The 20,876-nt window shown below is 35.8% G+C and overlaps 1 protein-coding gene across 1 annotated transcript in view; it reads left to right on the top strand.

The window, feature by feature from the left end:
- The first annotated feature begins 11,025 nt into the window (after positions 1-11,025).
- Positions 11,026-20,876, top strand: part of LOC149532555 (uncharacterized) — a 71,318-nt gene continuing 61,467 nt past the window's right edge. The window contains exon 1 of the mRNA XM_089805733.1: positions 11,026-11,316. Coding sequence (XP_089661859.1) covers positions 11,026-11,316 — 291 coding nt within the window. The remainder of the gene's footprint in view (positions 11,317-20,876) is intronic.

The following is a 20,876-nucleotide window of genomic DNA, read 5'->3' as shown; positions in this document are numbered from 1 at the left end:
CTTCTAAAGTGATGCCTTGTGAAAGGCCAACCCTATTAAAAGTTATAATACACACTGTTAAATGCGACGATGTTAAAGGATTTCAATCACTTTGTTAGGAGTGAGCCTTATTAGAGGACTTTAGACCATTCACTTGGAATGTCACCTGGTTAAATTATTTATAAATGACTATTAGGTCAATCTTAATCTAAAGAATTTACCCTAGACTAGTATAATTATTAGAGAGTAACAGTAAGGCTTTGATCTAATTACAACTTACAACTCCATTTGTAGATTACAGATCTTTGTTTTAGTCCTTCATTTTACTTGGCTTTCACACATTTCATCACGGATAGCTTGTTCACCCTTCAAGCATTTATACCCTTAAGCCTTCTTGCTTAACATGCCAATGTAGACTCTTCACTTAGGTCATTTGATGAACTAATACCCTTGACTCCTTGTCTTCCTTAGGTTCTTAGACATGACAACCCCTGCTTCCAACCAACCATCCCTATAAATAGAGAATTGAGATCTTTTGTCATTCATTCTCCATCTTCCAATTTAGGGTTAGGATAAATTAGATAGGATTCAATGAATCTACCCCTTATTCCATATCACTTCTAGAAGCTTCTCCTCCATTATTCTTTGAATTCACCTCTAAACAGTTTACCATAAATTTTGTGCCACTAGTTCATCAATCTTATCTTTCACCTAGTTCACACAATCTAAGAAAAAAAAATTGTCAGCTCAGATCCATCAAATTTTCAATATTTCTAATAATGTTGACACTTAATATTAACTTTTTTTTATGCTTGGCACATACTGTGTTCCTCAACATCCTCTAAAAAATCACTCGACGTGAACTAAATTTTATTAGTTCTTGGCATCAACTAAACTTTACTTGGCATTCACTTTTTTTCTTGGCATACATAAAATGAACTTTTAATCAGCTCCAACTAATTTTCTACTTGGCTTGCACTAACTTAGCTCAATACCTATTATCCCTTTAGTTAAACTTGGTAGACAAACTTTTTTTAACTTGTTCTTCTGAACTTTCTTAGTGTAACCAACCTTTGTAACCTTAAGTATATTATCAATGCACTAGGATATTACTATCTTAGTTGATTCTTGTATTCCTCTTTTATATCATAACTCAAAATTCCCACTAGGTGCTTTTGTTACATCTTTTTGATCAAATCCTCTTCATCAATCAAAAAAGTGATAGTACTTAAATCATATAAGTAGTTGTCTTACTAGCAAAAAGTAGGTTTAACATCAGTGACAAAACAATGATTGAAACACATTTATCATACTTGTATCAATCTAATTTCAAAATTCTCCCTCTTTCAACACATGATTGTATAGTATCTCCTCAATATCCTTTGTAGCTGAACTAGCTGCTAGAATACTCAACTATGCTTCTACAACTTTATCTCCATCACCTTCTTCATAATACTCTATCAAATTTGAAATATTATATACTAGTGAAATATTTAATTCAACAAGAAACTCCACTCCATAAGCATTTTTAGAATCATTCCTTTTCACTATCTTGCATGGTCCAAACTTCATTATCTTCATCTTATTATATGTACCCACTATTAAATGCTCCTTTCTCAAATGAACCATAACTTCATCTCCAATCTAAAATTCCTTATACCTCCTTTTCACATCTTTCTTATCCTTGTACTATGTATTCATCTTTATGATATGCTTCCTTACCTTCTCATGGATGTTCTTCAAATATTCAACAAAATCTTTTGTTTTAGCACTACTTATGTCTTCTTTATCCAACTATCACAATTTAGAAGCATTTCTAGGAATACTCATATACAACGTGGAATGATGATTTACTAGTACTCCTAATGACATAATTATTATATGAAAATTCTTCCTATGGTAAAATCATATCCCATCCTTTTGGTTTGTCTCCAACCAAACATCTCAGTAAATTTTCCAAACTCAGATTCACCACTTCTATTTTTCGATCAGCTTGTGGATGATGTGATGAACTAAACTTCAAATCATTCTTCAACTTCTTCCATAATGTATGCCATAAATACCCAACAAATTTGGTATCTTGATTTGAAACTATACTCTTTGGCAAACCATGTAGTCTCACCACTTCTCTAAAAAATAATTATGTTACATGAACAACATCACTAGTCTTCTTGCAAGGAATAAAATTGTCATCTCTGGAAACCTGTTAACACCACAAAAATAGAATTATGCTCTTGCTGAGTCTTGGGTAATCCTAGAACCAAATCCATGTTGACATCCTCCCACAGCCTCTCTGGTATAGGTAATGGTCGATACAACCCTATATTATACTTCACTCCTTTTTCCATTTGACATACTCTGCAACTTTGTACATAAATTCTTCACATCTTGATGCAACTATGGCCAGAATTAAATTCTTAGCAACTAAAGATATGGTCTTATCTTTGCCAAAATGTCTGGCCAATCATCCACTATGCTTATTGATGACATGAAGAAATAGAAGTTTTATTAGCCCTTTTTGTGAACATTTGTCTATAACATACTGAACTTTATCATCCTTTAGTGTAAATGTTTTGAACTTTTGATGTATAAAGTATGGACATAGGACATAAAATGATAATTGGAATTATATTTTAAAAGGGGTTCATTTTGTGGTAAAAATCTTTCTTCATGAATGTTCGATATGGGTAGATCTTCCTGCAGCTGAAGAGATTGCAAAAACTGTTAGTTGAATAATTAATGTCTTTTCTTTATAAACTAATAAATGAAAATAAATGTTTGTGAGAAGTCTTGTGTGTATTAAATGTTAATCGCAGGATACAAGCTGAGCGGGAGTTAAACAAACTACAAAGGAATAGTGCTAAGGCATTAATGAAATTAAGAAGAAGCGTTATGAAATCGTTGTAGCTAGAAGACTTGGCAACAAATTCAGAAGGGACCTATTTTAACAAATAACAAAGCGGGACCTGATAAAATGGCTGAGCAAGGAAGCAAGCATCAAGACAATCAGCTAAACATGCAACGCAGGATACCTAGATTCCAAGAAAGCTGTTTGAAGACAGATAAAAGAGAAAATCTAGCATTTGGTATGATCTATATTTATGGAGAATTTAATGGATAATTAATGTCTTTCAGATTGCATGTTTTCAGTCTTAAGTTGTAACTGACTTACCTTCATGAAGAATTCATAGTTTTAGGATTTTGTTGTTCTTCCCTATAAATAAGACCTCGTCTATATCTATGATATAGATAGTGGATAGACAGATAGAGTTGATAGACATCTTATCATTTTTCCAAGTTATTGTAATACTGCATATTGAATGAATACATGCCTTTGCTGAGTTTCTACATTTTTATTTGAGTTTTTCTTTCCTTCATTCTTCCATGGGGGCCCACGCAGAAGGTGGAGTTTTCTTTAGTAAGTAGAAGTTAGAGTCATTTTTCTAAGTTAGAGTTAGAACTACTATTCCTGCAGCCACTAGAAACAGAACCAGTCACTGTTCCTGCAGCAGTAGGTGCATAGATGTATGGCTAAATACTTAGAATTTCCTTCCAAGTATTTGATAGTTGTCTTTCCCTTGGATAAAATAGATTTCCTCAATGGTTATTGCATTCAAAGTAGTAGTGAATTTTAGTGAAAACTAGAGCATATACTTTGCAGACATCATCTCAATTTCACGCTCCTAGATTGACATTTAATGAAAATTAGTATAGTACTTTGGTGGTAAGGGATGTCCAATCCTACAACTAAAAGGGTGTTATATTGGTTAGACATATTTTTGGTGCCATTTCTGGGGATTTTGTCAATCTAGTATTTACTATTGAGTCATTTAGTTTCATTTTCAGCATTCTTGCGTGCATAGAAGAAGAGATCACCTTGGAAGATTTCTTCCCAACTTCAATCAAGAAGATCCTTTTTATCCTGACTCTGAAGAAAGAGGAGAGAGAGAGAGAGAGAGAGAGAGAGAGAGAGAGAGAAGAATTGTTTGAGAACGTATTTGTAGAAGTACTAAAACAAGTACAATGACTGACCACATCTGAAGAATCTTTTCATTTGAATAATCTTTTTGCTGAGCTAGAATATCAAGATAATCCATCAGCTCTAGTCATTTATCAGCCACCACTAGGACATCTACAAATGGCAATAGCTCAGCCTACCTTTCCTTTTCCAATTCCTCCTCAGCAGGGTAATCAAAATTGGAAAAATATACCCTCAGCTGCCCTGCCTAAATTCTATGGCCTTATTAGTGAAGATCCAGAAACTTTTCTCTTTGAGTTTGACATCCTTTGTCAAAGTTATGACTACACAACTGATGCCCATAAGCTGAAATTGTTTCCATCAACTCTAAAAGAAGTCGATTTGAGATGGCTCATGAGTTTAGGTGCCAATGCTATGATAGATTAGCCAACTATGAGTAATTTTTTCCTTAATAAATATAAGGAATATTGCAGAGGCCATGATTTGAAAGGAGATGACATTTTTAAAATGTCACAAAAGGAGGATGAGACTATGGAGGACTATGTTGCCCAATTCATGTTTAACCTATAGCATAACACACAACATCAGCTGAATGAGGAGTCCCAAAAACATCTCTTTCTGAAAGGAGTACATGATAGGAGTATGGAAGCTTTAGACTTAATGGCTGGAGGTGACATTACATAGAAGACGTGGGCTGAAATTCGGAATATTTTTTTGAACTATTCTAGAGCAACAACAAAAAAAGGATGAGGTTTGAGGGATTTACTCCAAAAGACTCCTGGGGCAAGAGTATCTAAGACAGAATTGTCAAACCTCTTGTCAGATTTCAAGAAAGACATCATTAATGATGTTGCTACACAATTGGATACCATGCAAGCATGCAGGAAGAAGGAAGATGTTGATAGTATGTTGGCAGAATATTGCCCCCATTGCAGAGAAAAGAAACGTAACTGCTGATGTAAGCCTATTGCTAGCTTGGAATCATAGCATGTGCCTACTAAGTTCAAGGCAATTGATGAAGACGGGGAATTCTTTTATGTTGCTCAACGAAGGCCATGGGCTCCAAGATGAGGTATTCCTCAAGACCCACTCCGTAATTATGGTAGTAATAGTCAATGGAAACAACGACATTGTAATTATAATCATTGGCAGCAACCTTACCAAGGTTGGCAACAGCCTAACCCAAGGTGGTAGCAGCCTAACCAAGGTTGGCTACAGCCCAACCAAGGGTGGCAGTAGCCCAACCAAGGATGGAAACAGCCCAACCAAGGATGGCAATAGCCTAACCAAGGTTGGCACCAACCTCAGTAGGGTTGGCAGCAGCACTAGCAGCAGTCAGCTTTGACTCAACCTCCTCAACAACAAGCCTTAATGCCTCCTACAGCCAATATAGCCACAGTTACCTACACAACCTGCACCTAACCCTAATAGTGAAAAACTTTCAACCCAGCAACAAAGTTATTCTATTACCCTAAATGATATCCATCTAAGATCTAGAACAATGCTTGCCTCACCTTAGTAGCCCATTATAACAAAAATAGATGATACAAATGCTGAGTGAGTTCAAGATCCTACCACCACTATTTCTCTTGCAGCCAAAACACCACCATTTCCTAGTAGGATAACAGAGCAAATACTGCCAAGTGAAAATCAAGTTGCACTAGATTTTCTTGAGCAACTTAAGCAAATGACGATAAAAATTCCCTTACTTGATGCAATCAAGGAAGTACCTATATATTCAAAAGCCATCAGAGAAGCCTATGTTAAAAAATCGGGAAGGAAAAAGAAAGACCCAAAGACTATCCATGTCATTGGACAGCTTTTTGATCTTATGCTTGATAACTGCAAAATGCCTAAGTATGCAGACCCTGGCAGCCTAGTAGTAAGCCTCACCATTCCAGGGGTACAAGTGTAGAATGTCTTAATAGACCTAGGAGTATCCATCAATGTAATAACCAAGGAAGTAGTGTCCAAATTAAGCATCATTGGTCTTAGGCAGACCCCAACAATCTTGCAATTAGCAGATAGTTCTACCATCATTCCTGATGGTATGCTAGAAGATGTCACTATCATATTACATTCATGGGAGTATCTAGTTGATTTTGTTGTACTCTCTCCAAACATATGTACTGGGGGCTACCCTATCATTTTAGGACGACCATGGTTAGCAACAATAGATGCTTATATTACATGTCGATTAGGGAAAATGACTATTTCAGATGGAACAAACACTAAAAATTTGACCTTGTATTCTCCTGCTCAGCCTTTGTTGTAGGATGATCAAGTTGTCCCGCCAAATATGGATGACTCTGATATGGACATAGATTCTATTCAGAAATTGATGATGATATCACGGGACTCATTTGTAAACATTAAAGAAGAAGATGATGTCATTTCTTCTATCATAATGAATGAGTATGGAACACAACCTGTGACATCTTCTACACAAGAGTATGTCTTAGAAAGAATTCTGCCTTTATTTGATGAACTACATTATTCCAAGTCTGCACAACTTATGCATTCACTCCTACCACATGAGATAGATTCACAACCAATTGTGAAAATTTTAATGGCTGAAAAAGTAGTCAAAACAACAATCATTCTAGGAAGAGAATTAAATATAAGCAAGTCCTTATCTCAGGCACAACATCATGATACCCTGCAGCTATTACAAAAGCATCAGGATTCTTTTTCTTGGGAGTATACAAATATGAAAGGTTTGGATCCTACACTCTGTACCCATAGAATTTATATCAGTCCAGATTATAAACCTGTGCAACAACCTTAGCATAGGATAAACCCAGCATTAAGGGATATTGTCAAAAATGAATTGCAAAAGTTACTCAATGTTGGCTTCATATATCCTATTTTTGATAGCCAATGGGTGTCACCATTGGTTATTGTTCCCAAAAAGGGGGGGAAATGGTGATTCTACATAGATTATAGAGAACTTAACTCGGCTACCAAAAAGGATCATTTTCCATTGCCCTTTGTCGATCAAGTCCTTGATAATCTTGCAGGAAAAAAATACTTTTCATTCTTAGATGGGTTCAGTGGTTACAATCAAATCCAGATAGCACTAGAAGATCAGGACAAGACAACATTCACATGTCCATGGGGAACATTTGCTTATTTTGTCCTACCATTTGGTTTGTGCAATGCACCCACAACTTTTCAAAGAGCTGTTATTAGCATTTTTTCTGACATATCTGCAGATTGTTTGGAAGTATATATGGATGACTTCACCACATATGGGAAAACATTTGAAGAAACCAAGGAAAAGTTGGACAAGGCTTTACAAAGATGCAAAGACTACAATTTGTCTTTAAGCAGTGAAAAGTGCTTTATGATGATGCAAGAAGGATTGGTCTTGGGACACTTTATTTCTCCTAAAGGAATTGAAGTAGATCTAGCAAAAATAGAAGTCATACATACATTAGCTGTACCAGCCAAATTGAAAGAAGTTAGGAGTTTTTTAGGACATGCAGGATATTATTAGCATTTTATCAAGTATTTCAGTCAAATTGCAACACCCTTATACAAATTGCTTTGAAAAGATGCAGAGTTTGTATGGGATTCAGAGTGTACAAAAGCTTTCCTATAGCTTAAGGAAGTCCTCTCAATAGCACCAGTGCTTCGAGGACCAAATTGGGAGTTACCTTTTCATATACACATAGACACTTTAGATCATGCCATTGGAGTGGTACTTGGCCAAAAGATAGATTCAGTAGAACATGCAATTTACTATATCAGCAAAAATCTTCAAGGAGCCGAGTATAATTACACAGTGACAGAGAAAGAACTACTTGATGTAATTTATGCTCTGAATAAATTCAGACATTACATTACAGGATACCAAATATTTGTACATACAAATCACTCTGCTATCAAATATCTAATGAACAAACCAGCAATCTCTGGATGATTGGCTCGATGGTTGTTGCTAATGCATGAATTTGACACCACCATTATTGACAAACCAGGTAAAGAAAATGTTGTAGCTGATTTCTTGTCTCGTCTTCAAACACCTAATGATCCTGCAACCATAGAAGATAGCTTTCCCAATGAACATCTCTTCCTTTTGTCAACACAAAACCCTTGGTATGCTGACATTGCCAACTATCTAACTACTAGCAAAATTCTTTTACATTTTTCTGTGAAAGAAAAATGATTGCTGGCAGAAAAGGGTTTTAATTTCTCATGGATCTCAGGATTTATGTTTTATATTGGACTAGATCAGGTAACACGATGATGTCTTAGAGAAGATGAAACATATGATGTTCTTCATGCTTGTCATGATGAGCCCTGTGGTGGACACTTTGCTAACAAATGGACTGCATTAAAGATTCTGAATACAAGTTATTATTGGCCTATACTTCACAAAGATGCAGCTCAGTATACAAAAAAATGTGATAAATGTCAAAGAATGGGTAGACCGACAAAAATAGGTGAAATGCCCTTACAGCCACAAATAGTAGTAGAATGATTTGATAAATGGAGAATTGATTTTGTTGGCCCTATTGAACCACCATCAGAAGGAAAAAGTTACATATTAGTTTGCACTGATTATGTTACTAAGTCGGCTGAAGAAAAACCCATGAAGTGTCCTTGTGACAATAATGTTGCAAAGTTTCTATATGAATGTATCTTTACCAGATTTGGTGTTCCAAGAGAATTACAATCAGATCAAGGGCCTAAGTTCACATCTAACCTGATAGCAGCACTCATGGAGGAATATAAAATTCGGCATGGCAAATCATCTATGTATCATCCACAAGCCAATGGAGAGGTAGAAGTAACAAATAGAGAGTTGGAACATATTCTCACTAAAATATTGTCTTTGCATCGTAGAGATTGGGCAGCTAAACTTCCTAAAGCCTTATGGGCATACAAAACAACATGGAAATCCACTATTGGGTTTACGCCTTTCCAACTCTTATATGGGAAGATAGCTATTATGCCTATTGAATTTGAACATAAAACTCTGCGGACAACTTTGGAACTTGATATTACCCTTCCTGCAGCACAACAGGATCACATTTTGCATCTCAATGAGACAGATGAATGGAAAAAATCAGCTCTTCATAACATAGAATTAATTCAAAGTCAAAGAAAGCAATGGCATGAAAAATTCATTAAAGGTAAAGAATTCTCTGTTGGTGATTGGGCACTCCTGTATGATTCACGATATCAACATCACCAAGGCAAATTTCAAACTTGATGGCTTGGTCCCTATGAAATCATTACAACTTTTAACAATGGAGCAGTTCAACTGTCAACAATTGATCTGGTTAAATTCAAACTCCTAGTTAATGGGCATCGCCTAAAGTTATATCATAAACCAGCAACTAGGGAAGAATTTCTTTAACAGTTCACCACAACAGAAACATCTCTTCCTGCAGCCACTTCATCTAAGGCTCCCACTCAGACGCCTGCAGCCCCTTAAATTTATTTTCAAGGCCTTCATAATAAAAAAATTTCACGCTCATGCGAATATTCATTCCTTTTTCACCTCATTCCATCCCATCTTCTTGTCTTTCCATCATCATTCCATCTCACTTTCTTTCTCTAATAAGGCATTTCTCAATTCATCCTTCCTATCGCACCTTAGGTCAGTCACACTCGACCCCCTTTGCATTTATTTACTTTATTATTTATTTAGGAAAGCATGATATTTCAATTTTTTGAATTTGCAATCTTTATGGTCTGGTGGGACCCAGTCTCTGCTAGGTTGGGGGGAGGGGAAATCGAAATCATGAATGCATACTCAAGGAAATCTTAAGTTAGCATATAGGATGTACGAGGAAGGCTCATTTCAGTAATGAGCTGGCAACCCTTTGTACTTTCAAAATGTGTGAAATAATATTAAATCATGATTTCGCATAACTCCTCATTAATATACCATATGTTTTTGAGCTAGATCTTTATTTCCATTATGGTTTGGTGATTAAAATGTCGTCATGAAGTACTGAAGGATGTGATGTTTGGAAGGTATTGAAGTATTGCAATTTCCCTCTATAGAAACCCCTGTAGCTATCACCGCCCATACTCTCAAAATCATTTTCAGTGAATTTGTTTGTACTAGCATATTTTTTTTCAAAAATATGGGTGCAGAACCTTAGCGGCATGAACCAGCAGATCACAGAGTCTTACTGGTAGACCCAGCAACATGTAGTTTGTTTCAGCAACAAGGATGGCTAGCTTATTGTCTTAGTTTGAAGCAATTTGATCAAGAAATTGTGCTCCAATTTCATAATACATTAAGGGATGGATATGCAACTATTAAGGGCATTCGGGTAGAATTCACCAAAGAAATGGTGGTAGAAGTTTATGGGTTACCCACAAATGGAGAATGATGGACAGAGGATATGGATGCACGACGAGCAAAAGAACAATTCTTAGTACCAAGAGATCCTCGACTAGAGGAAAATAAAAAGAAAGGTACATTACGATTATCTCTCCCTCTGCAATTCATCCACCCTACTGAATTTATCATAAGATATTTTATCTGTGAAGGAAGATATTCCTATTTGCATGCTATTCATTTCAAAATTTTGAGTGGTTTGCGGCATGGGGATTGTCCTGTAAATCTTCCATGTTTCCTTTATAATATCATCAAAAGGAAAGCTACCTATGTACAACAAGGCAAAACCCAGTCAGTATCCCACCATTACTTTATTAGGGCTATAATTGAAAAGGAGTTGACTAGGTAGCACTTGGGAACATGGGATGATTTTGTAAAGCTAAGGTCAGAGGGACCTAAAAGGGGTGGACCTAAAGGGAAAGGAGTAGGGACAAGAGAGAAAACTGTTGTAGGAGTCAAGAAAGTAGTATATAGAATGGCTCAAGGAGCTTTGGCTTCTGCTTCTACACCTAAAACTGCAAAGAGGAAAATTTTGACCATAGAAGCCTCAACTTCTAGGAAGAGAAAATCATGCACAGTTGTTGCAGAGAAAGGTTCAAAAAAAGTATCTCTAGTATCACAAGAACCTACACTTAACCTGAATAAAGGGAAATCTGTTGATAAGGGCAAGAAACCAATTTCTACTCCACAATGAGTCACCAGAATGTTTGGGGTAAATTTAAGAATTGAACCTCTTATGCCACCTACTGAGCCTTCTATACCACCTATTGATATCGAAACTCTAGTACCTACACCTGCACAGTCACCAGAGCACACAGCACTTACTCCTGAACATAAAAACAATCCTAAGGAAATTCTCGCAAAACCGAATAGTCCTATTAATGTTGATAGTGACACAGAGTCCTCAAAGGAAATAGTGCCAGGATTTGAACAACCAACGGGGGAAACTGATAATCTACCATCAGAAGAATATCCATCTATTGCACAAGAAATGGTTCCAAACATTTTTGAAACATTTTAAGATAAAATGACTATTGCACCCTATCCTGAAGCCATTGCCCCTTCAGAAAAAGTTGATAACATTGTTGCCTGTCAAAATAAAAGCTTTGTTAAATGTCAAAATTCTCAAGATGACAGTGTTGCTAACCACCATCATCCTGAGCACCGCCTTGAAGATTATAGACCTATTGTCCATCATCATACACCACCAGACATTTCCACTCTATTACCAACCAGCTTTAGTTTGTATGAACAGTTTCAATGGGAAAAAGAAAATTGGGATTTAGAGAAGAAGAAAATGCTCAGAACTATTAGGGAACAAGCACAGCAAATTGAAGAAAAGGATAATGAAATTAAGATCCTGTAGCAACGTGTCACAAAGATCACACAGCTCATTCTAGAGCTTGTAAATTGTAGATCCCCATCTCTAGTTTACACACTGTTCCTAAAGAAGAAAATGATTAATTTTCAGTTGTCTCGAATTACTCGGGGGTTGAACCCTTCCCTACATACTCCTCAAGAATTTTATGCAACATTCAATTCAGTTCCAATGACTCTGCAGAATCTCTTCTGTGAATTATATGTTCATAATCTTGTTGTACCAGATGATAAAGATTGGAATTCATTGTTATATGTGGGAGATGTATAGTTTAGGGTCGTTATGTCATGGATGTAGAATGAGATCAGTCGAGAGAACCAGGTTGCTCCCTATAGGGAGAAAGAAATGTTTGAACCATTGTACATTTGGCTAGAAATACAAAATACTTATAGATTATTCTTCAATTGGCTTTCTATTAATAATAATCGAAGTGTTGCTACCAAAATCCACCTTGTCCACGAACAGCAATTTCTAGATTGGGAGTAGCATTGTTCTGCAAATGCCCCTGGTGCTATACAAGCTTCTCTTCAAAGATGGATTCAACTGCCAGAAGACCTAAAAACTAGGGAGTTGCACTCTCCCCAAAATCTAGAATTAGCCATCAATAGGATGCCCAGGTATTTGACATTGGGAAGAAATCAAAAAAATTATTGGGTACCTCTTCATTTCCAACCACCAATACTTTTGCATCCTATGCTTGGAAAAAATGATGTGTTTGCTGAATATAACATGACTGCTGCAGAATAGAAACGAGAAAGGTTGAAACAAAATCATGGATATTTCAATTACAGAGCTCATGAATCAGGGGAGAAAATCACCAATGACCTCAGACTACGGATGAGGATCAGAAACCTATAGATGTTGAAGGGACCAGCCTCAGGATGGTTGGGGGGAAAAATGATGACATGAAGAAATAGAAGTTTTATTAGTCCTTTTTGTGAACATTTGTCTATAACATACTGAACTTTATCATCCTTTAGTGTAAATGTTTTGAACTTTTGATGTATAAGGTATGGACATAAGGCATAAAATGATAATCAGAATTATATTTAAAAAGGGGTTCATTTTGTGGTAAAAATCTTTCTTCATGAAAGTTTGATATGGGTAGATCTTCCTACAGCTGAAGAGATTGCAAAAACTATTAGTTGAATAATTAATGCCTTTTCTTTATAAACTAATAAATGAAAATAAATGTTTGCGGGAAGTCTTGTGTGTATTAAATGTTGATCAAATGATACAAGCTAAGCGGGAGTTAAAAAAACTACGAAGGAATAGCACTAAGGCATTAATGACATTAAGAAGAAGCGTTATGACACCGTTGCAGCTAGAAGACTTGGCAGCAAAGTCAGAAGGGACCTGTTTTAATGAATAACAAAGTGGGACCTAATAAAACGGCTGAGCAAGAAAGCAAGCATCAAGGAAATCAATTAAATATACAACGCATGATACTTGGATTCCTAGAAAGCTGTTTGAAGACAGATAAAAGAGAAAATCTAGCATTTTCTATGATCTATATTTGTGGAGAATTTAAGGGATAATTAATGTCTTTCAAATTGCATGTTTGTAGTCTTAAGTTGTAACTAACTTTCCTTCATGAGGAAGTCATAGTTTTAGGAGTTTGTTGTTCTTCCCTATAAATAAGACCTCGTCTGTATGTATAATATAGATAGTGGATAGACAGACAAAGTTGATAGAAATCTTATCATTTTTCCAAGTTATTGTAATACTACATATTGAATGAATACATGCCTTTGCTAAGTTTCTACATTTTTATCTGAGTTTGTCTTTCCTTCATTCTTCCATGGGGGCCCACGCAGAAGGTGGAGTTTTCTTTAGTAAGAAGTTAGACTCAGTTTTCTAAGTTAGAGTTAGAATTGTTGTTCCTACAACCACTGGAAATAGAACCAGACACTATTCTTATAGCAGTAGGTGCATAGATGTATGGCTAAATACTTAGAATTTCCTTCCAAGTATTTGATAGTTGTCTTTCCCTTGGATAAAATAGATTTCCTCAATGGTTATTACATTCAAAGTAGTAGTGACTTTTAGTGAAAACTAGAGCATATACTTTGCAGACATCATCTCAAGTTCACGCTCCTGGATTGACATTTAATGAAAATCAGTATAGTACTTTGGTGGTAAGGGATGTCAAATCCTACAACTAAAAGGGTGTTATATGTTGGAAATGAGAATGAAGTAACTAAGAGGGGGAGGGGGTGAATCAGTTACTACAAAAACATTTCACAGTCCCTTAGATGTCTAAAAGTTTGATCTATTTTACAGATTACTGAAACTTGATATTGCAGCAAATAATAACAATCATTAAGAAATGATATCAAAACAATTCAGAAAACTCAAACACTAGAGACACCAGATTTAACGTGGAAACCCAATATGGGAAAAACCACCAATGTAACTAGTTACTGTTTTTCACTCTTCTGAAGTGAGCCCTATTAGGAGCCAACCCTGTTAAAGGTTACAAAAACACACTGTTAGGTGTGACCCTGTTAGAGGATTTAAACACTCTATTAGAAGTGGCCTTGCTAGAGGTCTTTAGAACAATTCAACTAAATTGTCACCTTGTTAGAGGATTTACAAAATGGCTGTTAAACCAACTCTGTTAAGAGATTTGGATTCACTGCTACAAAGGTTATAAAGCAACAATGAAGTGACCTGAATAATATGCAACTTATCTTTTGTTGATTACAGATCTTTGTTCGGCTTGATTGGATCCTTAATAATCAAATACAACTTTACAGCTCCTTTAATCCTTCATCAGGATTCGCTCAGTCTCCTCTTATCCAAGTATTTGCTTTCGCATCCTTGCTTCTCTTGTTCTTCACTTGTTTTTACACCTTTTTTCTCACACACTTTTACAACTTGAATAACTCTATATATATATATATATTTCAGATTATCAAGTCGGCTCAAATAACTTGGAAAACAATTATTCCAACAGTCGACTGAATTGCAAGATTTAACAAATCCCTTTACTGGCTGACCCAGCACGGTAAACTCTATTCAAAAATAATTCTTGTGTTAACCGACTGAGCCCAGTTAATACAGAGAATTCCGTGAAATCCTTCAGTCGCCAAGTGAACTCGATAAGCATTGAGTTCCCTGTGATGACCGAGTGAGCTCGGTGAAACCGACTCCACTTTGATGACCGAGTGAGCTCGGTGAAAACTGACTTCTCCATCTTTTCTTCGATGACCGAGTGAGCTTGATGAAAACTAACTTCTCCATCTTTCCTTCGATGATCGAGTGAGCTCGGTGAAAACTGACTTCTCCATCTTTCCTTCGATGACCGAGTGAGCTCGGTGAAAACTGACTTCTCCATCTTTCCTTCAATGACCGAGTGAGCTCGGTTATCATTGTCTGAACTCGGTTAACTGAGATTAAAGACCGATATGACATTTTGTGTGACATCAAGGACAACACTATCCAACAATCTCCCTCTTTGGCATTGATGGCAGCACAACATGTCATAACAGAATGAAATTTTGAAAACAAGATAACAGACTTCTCCCTCTTCCACTAGTCTCCTTCTTTTAAGGAGCTTCATAGCAGATTTTTTAAGTCTCATAAATTTCAGAAGGATATGACAGTAAATCTCTCCCTCTTTGACAACACATGCCAAAGACAACAGAAGTAAAGTGAATTGCAATGTACCTATAGTACTGATTCATATGCAATGATTTCTGATTAAACTGCATCAACAGATAGATCTTTAATCTGGTATGCGTTGATGCATCACTAAAGCTTCCTTTAGTGAACTTCAGATAGGGGAATGACCCCTAACTTACCTCTAAGATATAAAAATGCATCCTTAGACAAGGGCTTTGTGAATATATCAGCAATTTGTTCCTTTGTGTGGACATATTCCAATCTGATCTCCTTGTCTTGCACCAATTCTCTGACAAAATGATATTTGATTGCAATATGCTTGGTCTTGGAATGCATCACTGGATTCTTGGATATATTGATTGCACTTGTATTATCATAGAACATAACAACTGGTTCTTTGATTTCCATCTTCATTCCTTGCAATAGTTGCTTAAACCAAACAATATTAGAACAATTTACTGGTGTAGCAACATACTCTGCCTCTGCTGTAGATTGGGATGTACAATTTTTCTTTTTGCTTGTCCAAGAAACCAATCTCTTTCCAAGAAAGAATGCTCTTCCACTTGTGCTTTTTCTGTCATCAAGGTTCCCTGCCCAATCAGTATCAGTAAAAACTTTCAAATCCAAATTACCTCCAAATTTGTACCATAGCCCATAATCTTCAGTTCCTTTCAAATATCTCATTATTCTCTTGATTGCCATCAGGTGAGTTTCTCTTGGTTTTGCTGAAAATCTTGCAACAATACCAACTGTGAGAGCAATATCTGGCCTGGTATGAACTACATACTGCAATTTTCCAATCATAGATCTATACAATGTTTGATCTACCTCTTTGGATTCATCATCTTTTGTAAGTTTCAATCCAGTACATATAGGAGTTCCAACAGGTTTACAGTCCTCCATACCAAACTTTTTCAATATCTCCTTGATGTATTTTGACTGAGTGATGAAGATGCCATTCTTATTTTGTTGGATTTGAAGACCAACAAAGAATTTTATGTCACCAAACATAGACATTTCAAACTCCTTGTTCATTTGTTCTGAAAATTCTTTGCAAAGATCATCATGCCCTCTGAAAACAGTATCATCTACAAATATTTCTGCCAAGAAAATCTTATTATCTAGACCTTCCTTTATATACAAGCTACTATTATCATTAGCTCTTTGAAAACAAATCTGAATAAGATAATTATGCAATCTTTCATACCATGCTCTAGGAGCTTGTTTCAGACCATACAGTGCCTTGTGTAATTTGCAGACCATGTTCCTTTTATCTGGATCAACAAAACCTTTAGGTTGTTCAATGTAAACTTCTTCATCCAGTATTCCATTGAGGAATGCTAACTTGACATCCATCTGATAAACTTTGAATCCTTTGTGAGCAACATATGCAAGTAAGGTTCTGACTCCTTCCAATCTTGCAATAGGAGCAAAAGTTTCTCCATAATCTATACCTTCTTCTTGTGAGTATCCTCTGCATACCAATCTAGCTTTGTTTCTGGATACCTTACCATCTTCAGTCAACTTGTTTTTGAATACCCACTTGGTTCCAATTATATTTTTGTCTTTAGGCCTGGGTACAAGAGTCCATGTCTTATTTTTCTCTATCTGTTCTATTTCCTCATTCATTGCCTCAATCCAACTATCATTTTCCAGTGCATCCTTAATACTTCTAGGTTCAAAATCAGCAAGTAAACAAGTATTTTTCAACGTACTTCTTATCAGGGTTCCTTCATATTTGTCTCCAATCATCTGATCTGGTGCATGATGTCTTCTGACATATTTTGCTAATACAGGTTCCTTGCCTCTTGAATGAATTTCATTGTTATCCTTCTATACTTCAGATTCTTGCTATTTTGGCTCGGTTGATTCAGACTCGGTAGACACTTGCTCGGCAGTGTCTGAAAGTTGCTGAGGCTTGGTTTGAACTATTTGCAACTCGGTTACTGAAGACTCAGGAGTTGAGGATTCTTGAGTGAACGGTGTACTTGGTATAGTATTTGGTTCAATGTAAACAAATCTCTTGTAGTCTTCAGGTACCTTTTTGCTTTCTTCTTCTGATTTGTCTGCAAACTCATCAATTTTCACATGTGCACTTTCTATGACCTTTTGAGTGGATAAATTTAAACATCTATATGCTTTTCTTTTGCAAGAATATCCCAAAAATATTCCTTCATCACCTTTTACATCGAATTTTCCTTTTCTAGATTCTTTCAAAATATAACATTTTCTTCCAAATACTTTCAGATAACTTACATTGGGTTTGTGGCCATACCATAATTCATAGGGAGTCTTGAATGAGTCCTTTTTCAGCTGTACTCGATTTAATGTATGAACTGCAGTGCTGATGGCTTCCTTCCAGTATTTGATAGCAATGTTCTTTTCTATCATCGGGGTTCTTGCACAATCCATAATGGATCTATTTCTTCTTTCAGCTATTCCATTTTGTTCTGGAGTTCCTAGTGCTGAAACCTATCTTTTAATACCTCTTTCAATGCAGAAGTTATTGAATTCATGTGAAATGAATTCACCACCTCTGTCTGACCTTAAACATTTCAGTCTTTTCCCTGTTTCTTTTTCTACTCTTGCCAAATACCATTTGAATTTCTCAAATGCTTTTGATTTATTTCTTAGATACATGATAGTCATCATTCTTGAGTAATCATCAACAAAGAGAATGAAAAATTTCTCTCCAGTATAGCTTTCTATTCCAATAGGTCCACATAAATCAGTATGCACAATTTCTAATATATCTTCAGATTGATAGTTTTTACCTTTAAAACTAGTCCTTCCCATTTTACCAATTTGACAGTTCTTGCATATACCAACCTCAGGTTTCTTAATGTTAGGAATGCCTCTTACTTTCTTGAATTTGCTTATTTTTATCAAATTATCAAAACTTACATGACACAACCTTTTATGCCATAACCAACTCTCTTCAATTTGAGCAATAAAACATGAGCATTCACCAAGTTCTAGATAGAATAAGTTACCTTTAGTTTGGGTGCCAGATCCTATCAGCTTTCCTTGCTCATTCAACAGTCTTGCCTTTCCATGCATGAATTCCACCTTGAATCCAGTATTGAGTAACTGTGCCACACTTAGCAAATTATGTTTGAGACCTTCAACCCAATAGGCATTATTACAAACAAGTTCTTTGGTTAGACAGATTCTTTCTCTTCCTTTTATAAAATGAGGTTCATTATTACCAAACCTTACACTGCCACCATCATAATCTTCAAACTGATCAAACTTAGTTTTATCACCAGTCATATGATGTGAGCAACCACTGTCTATAATCTATGTATCATTCTTACTTATATGAGAGATAAGAGCAATTTTATCTTCCTCATCATTGTCAGAATCATCTTTAACAACAATATAAACAATGTCATCCTCACTATTATCAGAATCTTTAGAATTTTCAGCCATGAAACATGATTTCTTACCTTTGTTCTTGAATGATTTGAAATCTTTCTTGCCATTCCATTTATGATCCTTCTTTTCATCATTGTTCTGCTTGTTCGGGCACCTAGCTGCAATATGACCAATTTCTTCACATGAAAAACATATTAGAGGAACTTTACCTTTATATTTTCCTCTACCTCTGGAATATTTTCTTGCTAGAAGAGCTTCAATTACTTCAAGATCACTGTCTGAGCTTAGATCTGATTCATCTTCACTTTCTAACTGAAGTTTCTTTTTGCTTTTCTCCTTGAGTGAAATTTTGGCCTCAAATGTTGATTCCATGTTCTTAGAAGCTGGAACATAGTTGTCAAAGTTATCTAGTTCAAATGCAGTTAATCTCCCAACTATGGCCTCAAGATTTATCTGATTATTCACTTCACATCTTCTTTCCTGAATTGCAGACACTCTGATTGCATAAATGGGAAGCAAGGTTCTAAGAACTTTGCTTACAACTATTTCTCCTTTGATGTCACCACTAGCTGCCCTGATTGCACTTACACATGCTTTAACTCTTTCAACATACTTTGCAATGTTTTCATCCTCTCTCATCCTCATTTGATCAAATTGTCCTCTTAGACTTTCTGCTTTTGCTCTTCTCACATTGTCATCCCCTCCATAGATTTCTTTTAGCTTGTTCCACATGTCAAAGGCAGTTTTGCAGTCCTTAATGTCATCAAATTCTTCATAGCTGAGAGCAGATGCTATGTCTATCATCATGTTGTTGTGAGTTTTCTTTTTAGCAATATCATTGACTGACAGTGTGCCAGAAGGTTCTTCATATTTTTCTTCAAGGTATTTCAGTCCAGTATCACCAACAGTAGCCAGATGAAGTTTCATCAGTTCTTGCCATGCTGAGAAGTTATCTCTATTAAGTTTTGGAATTTCTCTTTTGTAAGACATCCTGATCTTTTGCTTAGATCCTTGAAATCTTCTCCTGAAAGTACCAAATGCTCTGATACCAATTGTTGGAAATGAGAATGAAGTAACTGAGAGGGGGAGGGGGTGAATCAGTTACTACAAAAACATTTCACAGTCCCTTAGATGTCTAAAAGTTTGATCTATTTTACAGATTACTGAAATTTGATATTGCAGCAAATAATAACAATCATTAAGAACTAATATCAAAACAATTCAGCAAACTCAAACACTAGAGACACCAGATTTAACGTGGAAACCCAATATGGGAAAAACCACCAATGTAACTAGTTACTATTTTTCACTCTTCTGAAGTGAGCCCTGTTAGGAGCCAACCCTGTTAAAGGTTACAAAAACACACTGTTAGGTGTGACCTTGTTAGAGGATTTAAACACTTTGTTAGAAGTGGCCTTGCTAGAGGTCTTTAGAACAATTCAACTAAATTGTCACCTTGTTAGAGGATTTACAAAATGGTTGTTAAACCAACTCTGTTAAGAGATTTGGATTCATTGCTACAAAGGTTATAAAGCAACAATGAAGTGACCTGAATAATATGCAACTTATCTTTTGTTGATTACAGATCTCTGTTCAGCTTGATTGGATCCTTACTGATCAAATACAACTTTATAGCTCCTTTAATCCTTCATCAGGATTCACTCAGTCTCCTCTTATCCAAGTATTTGCTTTCGCATCCTTGCTTCTCTTGTTCTTCACTTGTTTTTACACCTTTTTTCTCACACACTTTTACAACTTGAATAACTCTATATATATATATATATATATATATATATATATATATATATATATATATATATATATATATATATATATATATATATATATATATATATATATATATATATTTCGGATTATCAAGTCAGCTCAAATAACTTGGAAAACAATTATTCCAACAGTCGGTTGAATTGCAAGATTTAACAAATCCCTTTACTGGCCGACCCAGCATGATAAACTCTATTCAAAAATAATTCCTGTGTTAACCGACTGAGCTCGGTTAATACAGAGAATTCCATGAAATCCTTCAGTCGTCGAGTGAACTCGGTAAGCACTGAGTTCCCTGTGATGACCGAGTGAGCTCGGTTAAACTAACTCCACTTTGATGATCGAGTGAGCTTGGTGAAAATTGACTTCTCCATCTTTTCTTCGAT

Source organism: Cupressus sempervirens, chromosome 10, assembly GCF_028749045.1.
Source record: "Cupressus sempervirens isolate cs-2001-9-10 chromosome 10, ASM2874904v1, whole genome shotgun sequence".
NCBI classification, from domain to species: Eukaryota; Viridiplantae; Streptophyta; class Pinopsida; order Cupressales; family Cupressaceae; genus Cupressus; species Cupressus sempervirens.
This window is presented reverse-complemented; position numbering and strand designations above follow the sequence as displayed.